This window comes from Salmo salar, chromosome ssa13 (assembly GCF_905237065.1).
Source record: "Salmo salar chromosome ssa13, Ssal_v3.1, whole genome shotgun sequence".
Lineage (NCBI taxonomy): Eukaryota > Metazoa > Chordata > Actinopteri > Salmoniformes > Salmonidae > Salmo > Salmo salar.
In genome coordinates, this window is record NC_059454.1 from 65,191,233 (window position 1) to 65,211,249 (window position 20,017).

Genomic DNA, 20,017 nt, shown 5'->3' on the forward strand with positions numbered 1-20,017 from the left:
TGATTAAACAGCATGATCATTACACAGGTGCACCTTGAGCTGGGGACAATAAAGGGCCAATCTATAATGTGTAGTTTTGTCACACATCACAATGCCACAGATGTCTCAAGTTTTGAGGAAGTGTTCAATTGGCATGCTGACTGCAGGAATGTCCATCAGAGATGATGCCAGAGAATTGAATGTTCATTTCTCTACCATAAGCTGCCTCCAATGTCATTTGTTGTGGAAATTCTTACACTGGGACACTTGAAGTCAATCTTAAATTAATCATCCTTTAGTTGTCAGCGCGCTGGAGACGTTCCAACCAACTCAATGCACCATAGTACACATGTCAATTAGGAGCTCTTCCTGGGCAGTCCCAGGAGTTGACTTATATATGGCTATACACAGACAAGTTATATTTGCATGATTTAGCGTAATTAATTAATCATTACCATTTTGTTTCATTCATGTGACCAACCAATACTGGTTTGTAACATGTGACAGACCAATACCTCACGAGACTTCTTCTCTCTAAGCTGAGACCTTGAAACTGAGATATCTTTAGTTCGTACTCAAAACAAGGTCTGGGCATACTGCCAAATTGCAGATACTGATACGTGAGGATTCGTTAAATCAGTCACTTGCATGAACACAGAAATTGGTTTTTAATACAGCACATGAATAGAACACAGAAATTTGTTATCAGAAAAGCGCAAACATTTTAGAGATTTTGGCAGTACGTTCAACAGGCCTCACAACTGCAGACCACGTGTATGACGTGGTGTGGGCGAACGGTTTGCTGATGTCAACGTTGTGAACAGAGTGCCCCATGATGGTGGTGGGGTTATGGTACAGGCAGGCATAAGCTATGGTCAACGAACACAATTGCATTTTATCGATAGCATTTTGAATGCACAGAGATATCGTGATGAGATTCTGAGGCCCATTCATCTGCCGCTATCAGCTCATGTTTCAGCATAATAATGCAAAGTCCCAAGTCCGAAGGATCTGTACAGTTTCTGGAAGCTGAAAATGCCCCAGTTCTTCCATGGCCTGTATACTCACCAGACATATCACCCATTTATATTTATTAGGCCTTGGCAGCAGCTACTCTTCCTGGGGTCCAAACACATTACGTCACTTACATATAAAACCAAAGATAAAACAGTACATCATATATCATTATTACACCACTACATATTTACAATACAAAATGTCCTCTGGTGGCATGTCTTGTGGGGCATGCATGGGTGTCCGAGCTGTGTGTTAGTAGTTAAAACAGACAGCTCAGTACATTCAGTTTGTCAACACTTTTTAATTGAGATGCATATCATTAATGTTAGCTGTACGTGTACATTTAAGGGCCAGCCGTGGTGCCCTGTTCTGAGCAACTTGTAATTTCCTGAACAGTAGCCCAGGTGTAACAAAACTAGGGCCTGAAGGACCTGCCTTGTGTAAAGTGTTGTTAAGAAGGCAGAGAAGTGCTTTATTATGGACAGACTTCTCCCCATCTTAGCTACTGTTGTATTAATAGGTTTTGACAGAGAATGTAACTCAGTAAAATCTTTGAAATTGTTGCATGTTGCATTTTATATTTATTTCAGTATAATTTGGCAGTAGAAAGCCTGCCAAGCCAGGCACCAACGCGACAAGCGAGGGCCAAAGTAAGGACCCTGGCAATTCAAGCCAGCTCAATTAAAGCCATTAGTGCTCCACTGTTTACGCTGCCCTTTCTTTAGCCAACAAGGCATGGCTCCTAAACAGATGTGGTAATGAGGTCCCAGGCCTAGCTTCCTTCCTCAGACAAGGAGAAGTAGGAGCGGCTTGGGTTGGGCCGCAGGGTTCCTGGCTTGGTCCACTCACACGGGACCACAAAGTAAATGTGATCCTGACACATTGTTCCTGAACCCATAATGGGGCCTTTTCAAGGCTCCTCTAATGGGCCACCATGGCGGAGAGAAGGGGCGGGGGGGTACCCCCACGGGAGACCTGGGAGACTGATCTTAAAGAAGTTACATGTCATTGTCGACTGGCTGGCCAGTTGTCTCTCATTCCCCTGTGCCCTTGTTAAGCGCTTTTTTTAATGAGAAGTTGTCTCTGTGAGTAACTCTTACACGTCTTTGGTATCAGCCTCTTAGAAGATATATGGTTCAAGTTGCTGGTGATGTGGTTCATGAGGTTTTGTGGGTCTATGGCTTTGGAACAATCAGAAAACTAAATGAACAACACCTTCCTGAATCCCTCTCATTAAATGCCTTGTCCTCAATTAATTATTCTCACTCTCATTGTCCTCAGTGGCCTTACTAGTCCCTTCTCTGTCTAATCTAGAATGATCAGACCAGGTACTCCAGTCATTCTCTTCCACCTCTTCAGCTTCTTTTCTCGGAGAGAAGGTGAGTGACATGGCTCCGATTCTGATTCTGTATCTTATCTAGAGATATAAGGTCAGAGCAAATTGCTCAAGGATCATTGTGTTATAGACCGTTACGAAAGAGTGAAAGTTGTGTATGTTTAGAAGATATACTTATTTTCCCTTTTTTTCTGGTTAAACAAGCATGACTTTATTCTTATCTTGATTGAAATCACCAAAATGTATCAGATTACTTGAGTAGTCTCTATATATGTTTATGAACAGTTGTTCCCCATTCTTTGCTAGATCTGTTACGACAGTTGTCTTACCCTTCATTCAGCTCTTTCTCAGGAGATCATGTACCCCTATGGGCCTACCTGCCGAGATCTGGAGACACCCAAGATGGATGATGGGAGTTCCACTGAAATAATTATACTCATGCCATTCATTTATTTCAATAACCCCTACCGCTCCATCTATGTAAGCTCCCATTTACCCCTTCTTTCCTTCAATACCAGTAAATATCCCCAACTCATAAGAGAGAAATATTGATCCACCATATCATCCATCTAACCATTAATTGTTAATTTGATCATCAATCTGTTCATCAACAAAACAATTGGGACCGTGCCTCCCTTTCTCTCTCTATGTCTGCAGGTCAACAACAACGGTGTGATCTCCTTCGAAGTACAGGTGAGCCAGTTCACCCCCGAGGCCTTCCCCCTGGGTGACAGCAGATCCTTCATTGCCCCACTATGGGCAGACGTGCACAACGGCATCCGCGGAGACGTGTACTACCGTGAGAGCACAGACCCAGAGTTACTGGAGCGGGCCACACAAGACATCCGCAAGTACTTTAAGAACATGCCCACCTTCACAGCCACCTGGATCTTCATCACAACCTGGCACCAGGTCACCTTCTACGGAGGCAGTCAGACCACCCCGGTAAAATAACCACAATCATGAATCACAGGGATTGCTATATGCTCCACACACAAAACACCTGCATGCATGCGGACGATGGCCTCTGATGGTACCATTATCCTACAATAAATGTTTTTAATCATGTGTCTCTGTATGATACTTATGCAGAACTGAGAGTAACTTTCATATGTAGTCGTCTCAAATTAAAATCTCTTGGAACTTCTTGGTAAGTATTTGTTTAGTCTAATAGGGGTTGTTTGTTTAGGTTAATTAAAAGGTAAATTCTGCCAGGTGGTGAATTTTTGTTTTGTCTCACTATTGAACTTACCATATGCCTGCACATTCTCACCTCTCTATAGGTGAACACATTTCAGGTTGTGTTGATATCGGACGGTCTGTCATGCTTTTCCATGTTCAACTATGGAGAGATCAACTGGAGCACAGGCACAGCCAGTGGAGGAGACCCTTTGACTGGTTTGGGTGGTAGCACAGCACAGGTAGTCTGATCAAGATAACCTACATATACCACCCCTGGCACACATCAAACCAATGAGGGGATTCGATTAATGCCTCTGACATGCCCGCTAACCCGGGTGAACCAAATTAGCGTTGATTGCATTTGATTTGGATCCGGAGTGCCTCCCGCATGTGAGCCAGGTGCCCCGTTCTGGCCGTCGGCACAAAACAAAAGTGATGTAGTTTAAGCTCGTGAAGTAATACAGTTGAAGTCGGAAGTTTACATACACCTTAGCCAAATTCATTTAAACTCAGTTTTTCAAAACTCCTGACATTTAATCCTAGTAAAAATTCCCTGTCTTGGGTCAGTTAAGATCACCACTTTATTTTAAGAATGTGAAATGTCAGAATAATAGTAGAGAGAATGATTTATTTCAGCTTTTATTTCTTTCATCACATTCCCAGTGTGTCAGACGTTTACATACACTCAATTAGTATTTGGTAGCACTGCCTTTAAATTGTTTAACTTGGGTCAAATGTTTCGGGGTAGCCTTCCACAAGCTTCCCACAATAAGTTGGGTGAATTTTGGCCCGTTCCTCCTGACAGAGCTGGTGTAACTGAGTCAGGTTTGTAGGCCTCCTTGCTCACACACGCTTTGTCAGTTCTGCCCACAAATTTTCTATGAGATTTGAGGTCAGGGCTTTGAGATGGCCACTCCAATACCTTGACTTTGTTGTCCTTAAGTCATTTTGCAACAACTTTGGAAGTATGCTTGGGGTCATTGTCCATTTGGAAGACCCATTTGCGACCAAGCTTTAACTTCCTGACTGATGCCTTGAGATGTTGCTTCAATATATCCACATAATTTTCCTCCCTCATGATGCCATTTATTTTGTGAAGTGCACCAGTCCCTCCTGCAGCAAAGCACCCCCACAACATGATGCTGCCACCCCCGTGCTTCACGGTTAGGATGGTGTTCTTCAGCTTGCAAGCATCCTCCTTTTCCTCCAAACATAACGATGGTCATTATGGCCAAGCAGTTCTATTTTTGTTTCATCAGAGCAGAGGACATTTCTCCATATGCAGTTGCAAACCGTAGTCTGGCTTTTTTTATGGCGGTTTTGGAGCAGTGGCTTCTTCCTTGCTGAGCGGCCTTTCAGGTTATGTCGATATAGGACTCGTTTTACTGTGGATATAGATACTTTTGTACCTGTGTCTTCCAGCATCTTCACAAGGTCCTTTGCTGTTGTTCTGGGATTTATTTGCACTTTTCGCACCTAAGTACGTTCATCTCTAGGAGACAGAACGGGTCTCCTTCCTGAGCGGTATGATGGCTGCGTGGTCCCATGGTTTTAATACTTGCGTACTATTGTTTGTACATATGAACGTGGTACCTTCAGGCGTTTTTTAACCAGACTTGTGGAGGTCTACAATATTTTGTCTGAGGTCTTGGCTGATTTCTTTTGATTTTCCCATGATGTCAAGCAAAGAGGCACTGAGTTTGAAGGTAGGCCTTAAGGTACATCTACAGTTACACCTCCAATTGACTCAACTTATGTCAATTAGCCTATCAGAAGCTTCTAAAGCATGACATAATTTTCTGGAATTTTCGGTAGCGTCCCACCTGGCCAACATCCGGTGAAATTGCAGAGCGCGAAATTCAAAAATACTAAATTCAAATATTTAACATTCTTGAAAATATATGTTTTATACATCAAAATAAAGCTTAACTTCTTGTTAATCCAGCAAATGTGTCAGCTTTCAAAAAGGCTTTACGGCGAAAGCAAACCATGCAATTATGTGAGGACAGCGCCCAGCACACAAATGCATAACAAATCATTTTCAACCAGGGAGTTGCGACACGAAAGTCAGAAATAGCAATATAATATATGTCTTACCTTTGAAGATCTTCTTCTGTTGGCACTCCAAAAGGTCCCAGTTACATTACAAATGGTCCTTTTGTTCGATAAAGCCCTTGTTTATATCCATAAAAACTCAGTTTAGCTGGCTCGCTTCAGTCTATAATCCACTCGGTTTCCCTCCTTCAAAATGCATACAAAATGAATCCCAAACATTACCAATAAACTTATCCAAACAAGTCAATCAACGTTTATAATCAAACCTGAGATACCCTAATACGCAAATAAACGATAAAATTTAAGACGGAAAATCGTTATTGTCTTTACCGGAGATAAACAAAAAGAACACGCTCTCTCGGCCATACGCTTGGAAACACTACAGCCAAAATGGGAGCCACTTAGAAAAACTACAACTTCTCCCTAATTTTTCCAAAAATCAGCCTGAAACTCTTTCTAAAGACTGTTGACATCTAGTGGAAGCCCTAGGAACTGCCATCAGGGACGATTTCGCCCTATTATAAAAGTGCCAGCCATTAAATCAGTGATGTGCTGAATTTTTTTTTTTTTGATTGTTTGTCCTTGGGGTTTCGCCTGGCATTTCAGTTCTGTTATACTCACAGACATTATTTTAACAGTTTTAGAAACTTTAGAGTGTTTTCTATCCAAATCTATATGCATATCCTAGCTTCTGGGCCTGAGTAGCAGGCAGTTTACTTTGGGCACGCTTTTCATCCGGACGTCAAAATACCGCCCCCTATCCCAAAGAAGTTAAAGGCACAGTCAACTTAGTGTATGTAAACTTCTGACCCACTGGAGTTGTGAAACAGTGAATTATAAGTGAAATAATCTGTCTGGAAACAATTGTTGGAAAAATGACTTGTGTTGTGCACAAAGTAGATGTCCTAACTGACTTGCCAAAACTATAGTTTGTTAACAAGAAATTTGTGGAGTGGCTGAAAAACGAGTTTTAATGACTCCAACCTAAGTGTATGTAAACTTCCGACTTCAACTGTAAGTAAGATTCTCTGTTTTCACATGCAAAATTGATTGCTTTTGATAAAAAAATGGTTTATCTGACATCCCAATGATAACTAGCTTGAAAATTTGAATCTATATTTTATGGGAAATAGATGTTGTACAAAGCACCATTCTGCATTGTTGACAATATGACAGAGCAGCACAGATTACCATTCGATTTGTGCATAGCGCACCTTCCTCACCCAGTCACGTGACGGGCATAGCTTATTCGAATCCCCTCAATCTCAATGCCCCACTTACCACCTCTAAAACACATCAGTCCAATCATCATGCCCCATATACCACCCTTAAAACCTGTCAGACCAATCACAACCTCCCAGATATAGCTAAAATACAACAGACCAATCTTGATGCCTTCCACCTCTATAAAGGGGATAACCTCCTCACTTGCCTTTTCCCCATCTCTCTCCTCTCCAGTCAGGTTTTAATGGAGGAGAAATCGGTAACTTCCTCAACCTGCCTGGGTCCCGTTCCAATGCCGTGGTTGAAATCGAGAGGACGACCAATGTAAACCTGCCTGGCCGCTGGGTCTTCCGTGTAGACACTGTCCTGATAGACCCTGCCAATGGCTGCAGTTACAATGGTGGGTAAAAATTATAACATAACAAAGACTTGACACACTGGTCAAATGTCTAGGTTCGAATGTCTAGGTACTAGTCAAGTGCATGTAGACAGTTTCTGTAAACTTCAATTACTCTCCTCATAACACAACATGAGTCCCCTTATTAAAAAAACATCATGGCTTGGGAGACCCATAGTCATGAATGTCCATATCTTCTCCTAGGGCGGTTCTATCGGCGCGGTGAGATCTTCTGGCTGTCCGACCAGTGCTCCCAGCGGTGCCGCTGCCTGGACATGGACAATGAGGTGCTCTGCCGGGAGGCGCCGTGCAGCCAGCTAGAAACGTGTGAGCAGAAGGAGGGTGCCTTCTACTGCCAGTCTACGCGCACCAGCACCTGTGTGGTTTTCGGCGACCCTCACTACCACACCTTTGATGGCTTCCTCTACCACTTCCAGGGCACCTGCTCCTACCTGTTAGCTCGGCCCTGCTGGGAGGTGGCAGGCCTGCCCTTCTTCAGCGTGGAGGCCAAGAATGAGAACCGCGGCGTGGCCTCTGTGTCCTGGCTGAGAGATGTCACTGTGGAGGTGTACGACCACAGAGTCACCCTGCCTAAGGGCAGCCAGGGCACAATACAGGTGAGCAGAGCAGCACTTCCAAGGAGGACAAATATGTAGGGATGTCTAGGTTTTAGCTCAGCGGGCTAACACAGTCTTGTCAGTTTGCCATAGGTCAGATGGTTATAGGTCAGATGTTGTACCTTTGGGAGGCTAGGTACATAACAGTGGTCTGATCATGTAGCTTGACAGGTAAGACCAGCAGATCCTGTGTACCGCTCTCCCAGAGATTCATTAGGCCATTACCTGACATTTTCATAGGAATATTCCATCAACGTCCCACCAAACATACAAAGAACATGGTTGACATGTTCTCAGAATATAAGATATTAATGTTTTCGATACACAGGAATGTTCATGAAAGGTATCAGCCATCAGGACGTCGCTTGATGGTCCCAAAGAAACCCAATTGTTTCATTATTACACAGCACCCTTTGTTACTGTGGCCGAGCCCATCAAGGCTCTGTGATCCATTCACAGTTCTTTGTCTGTTGACAATGTTCGGGACACACACACAGTGCTTTCAACTTACATATTTGACACACTTTGAAAAACATGATTACATTGTGCATTTAAACAGTAATTATTATTCAGCTTGTCCTCACCTCAGATTTGAAGTCACAACCTCTTGGTTCACAGCATTCTGATGTTACTGCTACGCCACCATGTCTGTGTAATCAGACTAATCTCTCTTAATTCATTTGATTTACTTATTTCAGAAATGTTAGGGCTTTTATATAGTTTTCTAATGTTGGTGGGGCATATAACCTTGTTTTAATGTTACTCTTTAATCGCAATTATATTTAAAAAAAATAATAATAGTATTGAGTGTGCCTTTAACAGAGCTGAGATTTCCTTCAAAGTGGATTCACCCTATTTCTTACACCTATCCAGATGTTTCAGATCTGCACAAGTGCCTAGGAATACGATGTTGGGCTTTGCTTCTGGACAGTGCCAGACTACACTGGCCCAATAAGCACCTGCTCTAGGGTTATCCCTTATTGGGACAGTGGTTAGGTCATTGGTGCTTTTGGCCTGGGTTTGTGACCTGCTAGGGGAGTCACACTCACATTATTAGCAGTATACAGTATGTTAATGTCATTATTTGGCAACATTTACAGCACTCGTAATTGATCTAATAAAAATGTGTTTCTCAATGAAAGATGGGAACCTGTAGGATTACCCCTTGAGCACAAATTATTTCAAGCTAGTTGTGGAATGAGGTTAAGGCATGTTCTTAACTCCTTTACATGAGCATCGCTCCATCGTCTGCTTGAAATGCACTTTGAAGTAAATCTCTTGAAGTGCACTCAAGAAAAACTATTTTATTGATCATAGTGATTGAGGAGCAACATTAAGACCAGGTAAAATGCCCCACCAACAATAGACCACTATATAGAAAGCCCTAACGTTGCTGAAATAAGTACATCAAATAAATGATGAGAGAATATTCAGATTAACTGCTAATTGACACAGACATGGTGGCGTAGCATAAATATCAGAATGCCGTGAACCAAGAAGTTGTGAGTTCAAATCCGAGGTGAGGACATGCTGAATAATAATTACTGTATAATTGAACATGCACAATATAATCATGTTTTTCAAAGAGTGTCAAATATGTAAGTTGAAAGCTCTGTGTCCCGAACATTGTCTACAGACAAATAGCTGTGAATGGATCAGTGGTTCACCAATCAGGGCCTTGATGGGCTCAGCAACAGTAACAAGGCGAAATGTTTAATGAATTTTTGGGGGGGGAGAACGTTTCTTTGGGATCATCAGGTGAAGTCCTGACAACTAATACAAAATACATTTTCTTGAAATATTCCCATGAAACAAGTCTAGAAAATGCATATATTATGTTCTGAGCACATGGCAACCATGTTCTGTGTAAGTTATGTTTGACATTTAGGGAATTTTCGCCAAAACATGCTAAATAGGTTCTCAGGAGGTTTTTGCTAACATAAATAGAATGTTCCCCTAACTAACAGAAAACTGGACACTCAAACATCTGGGGAACATTACAGATAACATTACAAAAAAGTTATCTTTCTCTAGAGTTGTTAGCTGGGCTATCTAATCTAATATGGTGTTTATGTGGTACTGTACTGCATAATCTGCCCTGAATCTCCTACCTCTCCTTTTCCAGGTGGATGGACTGATGAAGACACTGCCAGTCCAACTCCAGCTAGGTGCAGTCAGGGTGTACCAGTCGGGCATGGCCGTCGCCTTGGAGACCGACTTCGGCCTCCTGGTGACCTACGATGGGCAGCACTACGCCTCCATTTCCCTGCCCAGCTCCTACTTCAACAACACATGCGGCCTGTGCGGTAACTATAACGACGACCCTGCCGATGACCCTGTGCTGCCCGACGGCTCGCTGGCCGAGAGCGTAGTGGCGCTGGGTGGCAGCTGGCGGGCAGAGGACGCTGACTGGCGCTGCACAGACGGCTGTGCCCAGAACTGTAGTGTCTGTGAACCATTGACCGAGGCGTTCTACTTCCGCCCGGACTACTGTGGAATCATCAACAAGACGGACGGGCCTTTCAGGGACTGCAGGGCAGTGGTGGACCCAACGGCCTTTGTCTATAGTTGTGTCTACGACATGTGCAGCAACAGGGACAACATTACCACCCTCTGTCAGGCCATCCAGGCCTACGCCTTAGCCTGCCAAGCCCTGGGGGTCACCATACGAACCTGGAGGTCACACACCTTCTGTGGTGGGTGCTCTTCTGTCCCGATATATATCTATATGTCGGGTAGAAATGGTTTTGTTTGGACATTTTTATAGCTACCTATCCTTAAAATAAATATGTTACCTACTGTTTCTGTTAGTCATGGATCTACATTTACTGGGTGGGAGGGGCTGGTCCAACTCAGTGTCATAAAAAAAAAAATGCACACCCCTCCCCAAAGTTAAAAACATTTTTACATGACTCCCCTTTTACCGTAAAATAAATTCAACACCCTCCCCCCATATAATTAACTGAAAATAATGTTTAGGACCACAAATAACAATAACTGTGTTAATAAAAGTGGATATCAACTTTGCCACTTCAGCATGCTTTTGTGGCACAGTCGATGCCACGCAGGGCTAAGAGCCAGAAGGTTGAGGGTTGGCCGACCACCACAGACGAGCTCACTTTCCCTGCCTGTTTCATTACGCTACGATCAGAGCCGGCTGCAGAAACTGATCAGCTAGGGGGAAATCAGATTTTTAACATTTTGATGCCATATTTCATTTTATAAAATATCCAATTAATTTTCCACCAACAGGTTTCTGTGCCAATGCACCACACAACCAATAAACAAAGCATAACGACTTTGGGCACTTTAATATCATGGTTTGCGTTTTTAACACCCCAATAAATAGACAATGTCAATCTTGACAAACAGAAAATATATCCCTCCCTACCTTGTAGGCTTACCCAGTATCGAAGGCTTGGCTTGACAATCTCTGAATGTCATTAAACTTTTTGGTGTTTTGTAACAGATACCTCTTTCCATTCATCAATTGGCCGCTGCACAGTTTGGATTGATTGATTGATTTTATTTGTCAGTAAAAGAAATGCGTACAGTACCAGTCAGAAGTTTTTGGACACACCTACTCATTCAAGAGTTTTCTTTATTTTGACTATTTTCTACATTGTAGAATAATAGTGAAGAGTGAAATAGTGAAATAACACATATGGAATCATGTGGTAACCAAAAAAGTGTTAAACAGCTTTGCACACTCTTGGCATTCTCTCGAGCAGCTTCATGAGGTAGTCACCTGGAATGCTTTTCCAACAGTCTTGAAGGAGTTCCCACATATGCTGAGCACTTGTTGGCTGCTTTTTCTTCACTCTGCGGTCTAACTCATCCCAAACCATCTCAATTGGGTTGAGGTCAGGTGATTGTGGAGGCCAGGTCATCTGATGCAGCACTCCATCACTCTCCTTCTTGGTCAAATAGCCCTTACACAGCCTGGAGGTGTGTTGGGTCATTGTCCTGTTGAAAAAAAAATTATAGTCCCACTAAGCGCAAACCAGATGGGATGGCGTATCACTGCAAAATGCTGTGGTAGCCATGTTGGTTAAGCGTGCCTTGAATTCTAAATAAATCACTGACACTGTCACCAGCAAAGCACCTCCTACTCTATGCTTCACAGTGGGAACCACACATGCAGAGATCTTCTGTTCACCTACTCTTCTGTTCTGTTCACCTACTCTTCTGTTCACCTAAGACACGGCGATTGGAACCCAAAAGATTTGGACTCATCAGACCAAAGGACAGTTTTCCACCTGTTTAATGTCCATTGCTCTTGTTTCTTGCCCCAAGCAAGTCTCTTCTTATTATTGGAGTCCTTTAGTAGTGGTTTCTTTGCAGCAATTCGACCATGAAAGCCTGATTCACACAGTCTCCTCTGAACAGTTGATGTTGAGATGTGTCTGTTACGTGAACTCTGTGAAGCATTTATTTGGGCTGTTATCTGAGGTGCAGTGAATTGCCGATATCTGAGGCTGGTAACTCTAATGATCTTATCCTCTGCAGCAGAGGTAACTCTGGGACTTTTCTGTGGCAGTCCTCATGAGAGCCAGTTTCATCATAGCGCTTGATGGTTTTTGCGACTGCACTTGAAGAAACTTTCAAAGTTCTTGAAATGTTCTGTATTGACTGACCTTCATGTCTTAAAGTAATGATGGACTGTCGTTTCTCTTTACTTATTTGAGCTGTTCTTGCCATAATTTGGACTTGGTCTTTTACCAAATAGGGCTATCTTCTGTATACCACCCCTACCTTGTCACAACACAACTGATTGGCTCAAACGCATTAAGAAGGGAAGAAATTCCACATATTCACTTTTAACAAGGCACACCTGTTAATTGAAATGCACTCCAGGTGACTACCTCATGAAGCTGGTTGAGAGAATGTCAAGAGTGTGCAAAGCTGTCATCAAGGAAAAGGGTGGCTACTTTGAAGAATCTCAAATATAAAATATATTTCTATTTGTTTAACACTTTTTTGGTTACTACATGATTCCATATGTGTTATTTCATAGTTTTAATGTCTTCACTATTATTCTATAATGTAGAAAATAGTACAAATAAAGAAAAACCCTTGAATGGGTAGGTGTGTCCAATCTTTTGATTAGGGGATCTATTTTTTACATAATTAATATATAATTACATAGATATAGAGATTAATAAATGCTCAAGCTTCAGATGAGAATGAGGGGTGATTTTAAGTACAATTCTTACAACTGCTGGTGAACCATGATGTGCAGGCATAATCAAAGTGACACTGGACTAGCAAACTTGCCAGTCTTTAGCGTGTCTATAGCTAGGTTTCCATCCAAATGGCGACAGATTTTTATGCGAATATTCTAAAATCTTCATAAAAACATTTCATAAATGCCATTTCAGAGTTTCCTTTAGGAAAATTTGGCACCGGACAAGATGACAGGGAAGATTTTAATATACCCAACATTTGAGAAATGTAATGGACATCCATATGCATTCAAATTCAACCTGGCGCAGCCAGCACCATCAATAAACAAGGGATGTTGGCCAAATGAGACACATTTACGTGTCTTTAAAAACAACCTATAACAAATTACGAAAACACTATTCCTTGTGTTCTGATGTGTAGCATATGCAACACTTTATAGTCTATTTTTTGGAGGGGTTGTAGGGTACTTTCCTAAAACAATAATTGTCCACCTCAAGGTTCAGCTGTCAGAGATTTGAGCACTAAATGTATCAGGACATTACAAGGCCAATAGGCTTCGGAAGAGAATCTTCGGCCTAACCCCAGAGAGATAGAGATATGCAGGTTCCATGCTACGACACTTCATGTCAAATGGTTACTGCGTCTACAACACAGATGTAGACGTACAGAAGGAGGGTAGTCTTATATTTTGTATAAAGATAAGCACTATATTGTTAGATATTAGTAACTCTGGTAGGCCTGAAACGGTCTTCCTCACCTCAAGTTCAACTGTCAGTTGCAGCAGTTTGACAACCCTCCCCTATTTTTGACCACCCCTCCCCCCAGTAAATGTCAATCTGTCCCTTAGATGTGGTTAATATCATAATGTAACTTACAGTAGTAATCATGTAGCACATAACAGCATAACAATCTTAGGTTAATATGATTTGTTAAATACAGTAACATCCTCTTTCTCCTTTGATTGGCTGCCAGCCCTGAAATGCCCTGAGTCCAGCCACTACCAGGTGTGCACCAGTGCCTGCGCCGCCTCATGCTCGGACCTCACCTCCCACCTGTACTGCACCCACCCTTGCACAGAGGGCTGCCAGTGCGATCCGGGATACGTGCTGAGTGGCAACCGTTGCGTCCGGCACCAGGACTGCGGCTGCGAGCGTGAAGGCCTCTACTACCCTCTCAACGACACTTTCTGGGCGGGCCCTGCCGGCGAGGGTGGAGAGTGCTCCCTGCGCTGCGTCTGTCGGCCCAACGGCGAAGTCTCCTGCTTCAACGATTCATGTAGAGAAGGCGAGGTGTGTGTGACAGAGTTCGGCCTGTTGGGCTGTTACCCGCGCAGGGAGGGGTTGTGTTCTCTGGACCAGAATGTTGTGACGGCCTCTTTCGACGGGACTTCCATGCCCTTCCCGGACGACAGCTCCTACTACCTGCTGAGGTCGTGTGGGCCAACGCCGGCCAACGTGTCTGCTGTGGAAGTAAAGATGGGCCGGCGGCTGGTAAACAAGGGTCCGTACTGGATGCGGCCCGTGGTGGTCAGGGTGGCCAACCTGGAGGCCCAAATGGGTGGATCGGACTTTGACACAGTGAAGGTCAGTAATATAGCCTAGTGCTCGAGTCTGTTTGTGCTTTAGCCAACTTTTCTCTGTGTTTGTTCATTGTCATTCCAAATATACAGTATGGGGCTAGGCTATTTTGGTGCTACCTCAGTCTGATTGAGAGAAAATGCATGAGTCTTCAGACAAGTAAACATACAAAAGTATTTGTAAAGATTCTCTGAGCATCGATATTGGGCTACAAGTGGAATAGTATCAAACACATGGTTTCCATTTTTTTGTATGCCATTCCATTCGCTCCATTACAGCCATTATTATGAGCAGTCCTCCCCTCAGCAGCCTCCACTGCACCCAGGGCAACTTTACTTCTAGACTAAGAATCACTTTCAGTGGAGAAACTTCATTTAGCATTAACTTACACCAGGAGTAGGCTAAATATGAGTCTGGGAAACTGGCCCTGAAAGGCTGTCATCATGAGATGAATACCTTTCTCAAAGTAATTTAGCTGGAATATGTAGTTCAATTGAGTACAGGCTTAACTGAATGACAACAGAGATAATATAGTAAGGAATTTTATTGAATAGTTTGGTGTAGGCTTTGTCTCCAAGGAATGCTCCTCGGAGCAAGATGCTGATGACAGGTTTCCCTATGCTGGGGGAAAGGAGTTCCAATGACGGGTCTTAAGGTTATTATGCTGGTGGTGGTGGGGAGATAGGTCATTGGACGACAAGGTTTGAGTCGACATATAAATACTCCCCTAGATTCATACCCATTGGTTGAAAGAAAGACATTGATTATTGCACGAGTGAGTAGTTTAATCAGCAACTGTGGTGGAATTGCCTTAGTGTACCATGCTCATAGGCTGAAGTGACATTCCACACGCTTGCTAATAGAAAAGGAGGAAGAGACGTGACGCTATGCTGATGAGCTAACATTAAGACACTACACTATAAATACCTGCCATGCTGACAAGGTATCATTATAACCCCTGCCATATAAATACCTGCTATGCTGATGAGTGAGATAGGAAGCGATGTGAATTATGAGTTTACTAGATGAATGAAAAGATCCATTCAGACCAGCTTTACTGATTGAAAATGTGTAACTACGTAACAGATATATCACTGCTCTACAGTACATTACAGTGACTGAATGTTGCTGCTACTACCTCTCTATGACATAATGTTATGATGTGTCTAAATCCCAGCTGAATGGTGAGCTGGTACTACTGCCTTATGTCCACCCACTGGAGACCCTTATGATCTACCGCACCCCTGGCAACGCTACCGTGGTGGAATCCAGCGGATTGGTCCTAGTCCGCTACACCCGTCAGGGCCTTCTCAACATCTCTCTCTCTACCCTCTTTTACAACGCCACCTGCGGCCTGTGCGGTCTCTTCAACGGAAACGCCAGCGACGATCTCCGTCTGCCTAACGGCCGGCTGGCCGAATCCCTCGAACTCTTCACTGACAGCTGGCGGGCTATCGCCGACGACCTGACGTGCAATGGTGATTGCGACGACCTGTACCGCATGTGCACGGACCTGCGGCTCTACCAGAGCCCGTGGATGTGTGGCAACATCAATGACCCGGGGAACAGCTCCTTCCTGGCGTGCCACGGTGCCGTCAACCCCTCGCCGTTCTTCCGGAACTGCCTGTACAACATGTGCGTGCGGGAGGGAAACCGCTCAGTGCTCTGCTCTTCGCTGCAGGCATATGCCTCGGCCTGTCAGGATGCCCAGGTGGGCCTTGCTGCCTGGAGGAGTGCTACCAATTGCCGTGAGTTAGTCCCTCGCCACCACCTTGGAGTGATGTTGAGTGATGGACTGATTGTGTATTTTTCGTTTATTAACCAAACCTTCGGCTCTGCTAATTCTGAATAGCCCTTTCTCTTGTTTCTGTCTCTGTCCTGACCTCTCTCTATGTCTCTATCCTTTTCTCTCACTCTCTTTTTCTTTCTGTTACGGTCCCTCTATCTCTATTTGTCTTTTACCCCACTCTCATCTCTCTCCGCCCACCCCTCTCTCTCCTTCCCGCAGCCTTGCCCTGTCCGGAGAACAGTTACTTCGACGAGTGCACCAGCGCTTGCCCGCTGACCTGCGCCGGCCTAGATGAGCCCGCCAAGCTGTGCCCACTGCCCTGTCAGGAGGGCTGCCAGTGCAGGGAGGGCTTTGCACTCCGCAACGGCCAGTGCGTGGTGCGCAGTGACTGCGGCTGCATCAGCTCTGGGGGCCGGCAGTTGGCCAGCAACCAGATCTTCTGGAATGACCGGGAGTGCCAGGAGCGCTGCTACTGCAACGGCTCGGACAACAGCGTCTACTGCATGCTGGCACCCTGCCGGGAGGGTGAGTACTGCCAGGAGGGCCTTGAGGGCCTCTACTTCTGCCAGCCGCGCACTGAAGCGCTGTGCGTTGCTGCTGGTTACAGCCACTTCCTGCCATTCGGAGGTGTGCCCTTCGAGCTGCAGAGTAGCTGTACCTTGATCCTGGCTACAACGAGGTGCAATGGCGGAGTGGCGGGAGAGGAGGATATGGACCAGAGCACCACCACCCGACCCAGGACGAGCACCAGCGCCGACCTCCCTCGCTTCAAGCTGTCAGCCCGGAACGAGGAGAGGGACACGGGGCAGGCCATCTGGGTGAGGGGGTTCATCTTGGAAGTCTACGGCTATGAGATTGAGGTGTCTCGGAGCTACAAACACACCATCACGGTGAGTGTATTATACACTTATCACATTACCTTTCCGTCCTGAATTAAACTGTTCTGGCTCAGATATTTTCATTTCCCATTGTCCTTTTTTAGCACGATTCCAGAAACTATGGTGGATGCGTAACTAGGCCAGCTCAGTAAAATTTGGTTTGACTTGGCTCGGTTCCACTCAGTCTTGTTAGACTTTATTAGGAAGAAACACATGAGGTAAGTAACAGGCCAAGAATCTTACCAATGCTTTTCAGAGAATCCAACTGAAAAAAAGACAGGAGAAATGTGTTCTTACTAAGTCTTGACACTTTTCATTTCAATGCATATTCATCCTTCCAGTGTGACTGATGTGTTGTGAATCTCACACAGACGTGTGAGGGAGAGTTATTTGTTAATCAAGCCGATAGAATAGCGGAGCAAAGAGTGAATTCCTCTTTGACTGGCTCAGGGCGGATCTTATTTCCATCGGCATCTTTTATCGGGCTGGATTGGGCTCAGGGGAACGGCTGACCTGAGCGACATTTGGAAAAGGTTCACAAACCAACCCAAAGATCTGAGGAAAACCACAATACACACACTCAATCCTATACACTCAGACTTGCTAGATATATCACCCCCCCCCCCCCCCCACACACACACACACACACACACACAAACAGCCATGACTCACTCTCCCATGCTCTCTCCCAGGTGAATAAGGAACGTCTGTACCTGCCTTTGAAGCTGGGGCCGGGGAAGGTCCACATCTTCACTTTCGGCATGCAGCTGGTGGTAGAGACGGACTTTGGCCTGAAGGTTGCCTTCGACTGGAACACCCTGCTCCTGCTCACGCTGCCTCGACGCCTCCTCAACACCACCTGCGGCTTGTGCCAGGGCATGCCACTTTCTTCTCCACCCGCACTCACCACCAGCAACTGGGGAATGGCCTGGGCTGAGCAAGACACATTCTGCCAGGTGGGCTGCGGCGACTCGTGCCCACGTTGTGGGCTGGTCGAGAGAGGCCTTGGTGCCATCGATGCCCCTTTACTCGTCACGGACGCCTACGTGGAAGGCGTGGCCCAAGATGGTGAGGGAGGAGGCATCAATGTTGATGGCAGGGGTTACATGGGAATCCGATTCCACCTGGGCGATGGGCTGTACTTGTTTGTGGAGCCCGAGGCAGTGCGTCTGTGCGGGTTGATCGTGGACCGCAGCGGTGTGTTTGTGCACTGCCACAGCAAGGTGGCGCCGGCGTTCTTCTACCAGAGCTGCCTGCAGGACACATGCCTGGACCAGGGTGCCTCGGGGACCACTTGCAACTGGCTGCAGATCTACACCAGCACATGCCAGACCCAGGGGGTGCGTGTGTTAGACTGGAGGAGTGACACACCCTGTGGTGAGCACAATAATAATTGAGACATGAATAAAGTAGATTGAGTTGAGTTTAATTCTCTCCAGCCCAGGCGGAGGCTTATCTTACATGGGACTACCCCTCAGTAGTAATAGCCTATTAGATAATGTTAGGTTCTGACAAACAGAGTGAAAAACTAACGGACAACTGGTCAAAGCTCAAACCAAGTTTATTCACCCACTGGGTCGAACAGCTGCAAAGACAAAACATGTTTACACAAGCACATATATTTATACCTTCCTCCTATGCTGAGTCTGCTCCTTGCACATCTGGACAGCCAATACATCTCTGTTTGCTAGACAGGACTTTAGTGGTGCCTGTTCTCTCTCACGTCATCTGACCTGAACTCATCTGACCTGACCTCGGACAAAATTCCTACCCCTCCCAAACTCCTGTCTTACCTTATCTGTTGACTGAAACCAGAACCATTGCCCTCCTCCTCTCCATAGGATACATGAGATTTAACAATAGCATGTTCTTACAAAATGTAAACTTTCTGCACTCCCCTTTCTCACTCAGTAGATGTCCATACCCTCAGGAGTTTAGAAGTTAGTGCCCAACAGTAACAACTGATACTTTCACCAAGGTTACATGGAGTTCTCAGTCATATGAGTAAAGGAGAGATGAATCACAAAGCAGCAGCTTTATGTTACCGTCCTGCACAATGACATACAGTACGGTGTCAAATGAATAACCAACTGATATTTTAATTCTTGTTCTTATCTATTCTGCATCTATCATCCACATTGCACCCAAACTGTAATCTGTCCAGAGAACCAATGCCAGGTAAATGAATCATGTAATCGTCATGCCTGTGTCTCAATCAAAGGCATCATATTCCCTCTATAATGCTAGCGCACTACATAAGGAATAGGGTGCCATTTTGGACGCAAACCCACATTTTCGTTATCTATATAAAGACATGTTTATTTTTTCTCCTTCCCCAGCGTTGACGTGCCCAGCCAACAGCCACTACTCTAGCTGCATGTCAGTATGCCAACCGCAGTGCGCCCCAGCCCGCGGTCAGAGGGAGTGCACCCAAGACTGTGTGGAGGGCTGCCAGTGTGACCAGGGATACGTCCTCAATGGCAAGGATTGCATTCAGCCCCAGAACTGTGGCTGCTACAACGATGGAAAGTACTATGAGGTGAGTCAGTCACATAGACAGTGGTCTCTCTCCACAGACATTCATATACACGTGACAAGCTAGTTAGCTTAAGATTTCGAATATGGCTTGTGAAAGTACACAGAAAGTACTTAAAGACGCACTCCAGCTATTTTTTAACTTTTTCTGTTGAAAAACAAAACCCTGCGTATAAATACAGTAATGTTCACACACTTAACGGTAAAAATAATATGTTTGAGGAAAATCATGTTTTTTAGACAC

At 44.7% G+C, this 20,017-nt stretch overlaps 1 protein-coding gene across 1 annotated transcript in view; it reads left to right on the forward strand.

Annotated features, from left to right (window-relative positions):
- Positions 1–20,017, forward strand: part of LOC106567602 (alpha-tectorin) — a 74,930-nt gene that overhangs the window by 38,227 nt on the left and 16,686 nt on the right. Inside the window, exons 10-22 of the mRNA XM_045692769.1 lie at positions 2,653–2,812; positions 2,990–3,277; positions 3,616–3,753; positions 7,028–7,193; positions 7,395–7,807; positions 9,933–10,503; positions 13,967–14,577; positions 15,749–16,319; positions 16,580–17,039; positions 17,100–17,250; positions 17,931–18,248; positions 18,399–18,615; positions 19,578–19,777. Of these exons, the coding sequence (XP_045548725.1) occupies positions 2,653–2,812; positions 2,990–3,277; positions 3,616–3,753; positions 7,028–7,193; positions 7,395–7,807; positions 9,933–10,503; positions 13,967–14,577; positions 15,749–16,319; positions 16,580–17,039; positions 17,100–17,250; positions 17,931–18,248; positions 18,399–18,615; positions 19,578–19,777 (4,264 nt within the window). The remainder of the gene's footprint in view (positions 1–2,652; positions 2,813–2,989; positions 3,278–3,615; positions 3,754–7,027; positions 7,194–7,394; positions 7,808–9,932; positions 10,504–13,966; positions 14,578–15,748; positions 16,320–16,579; positions 17,040–17,099; positions 17,251–17,930; positions 18,249–18,398; positions 18,616–19,577; positions 19,778–20,017) is intronic.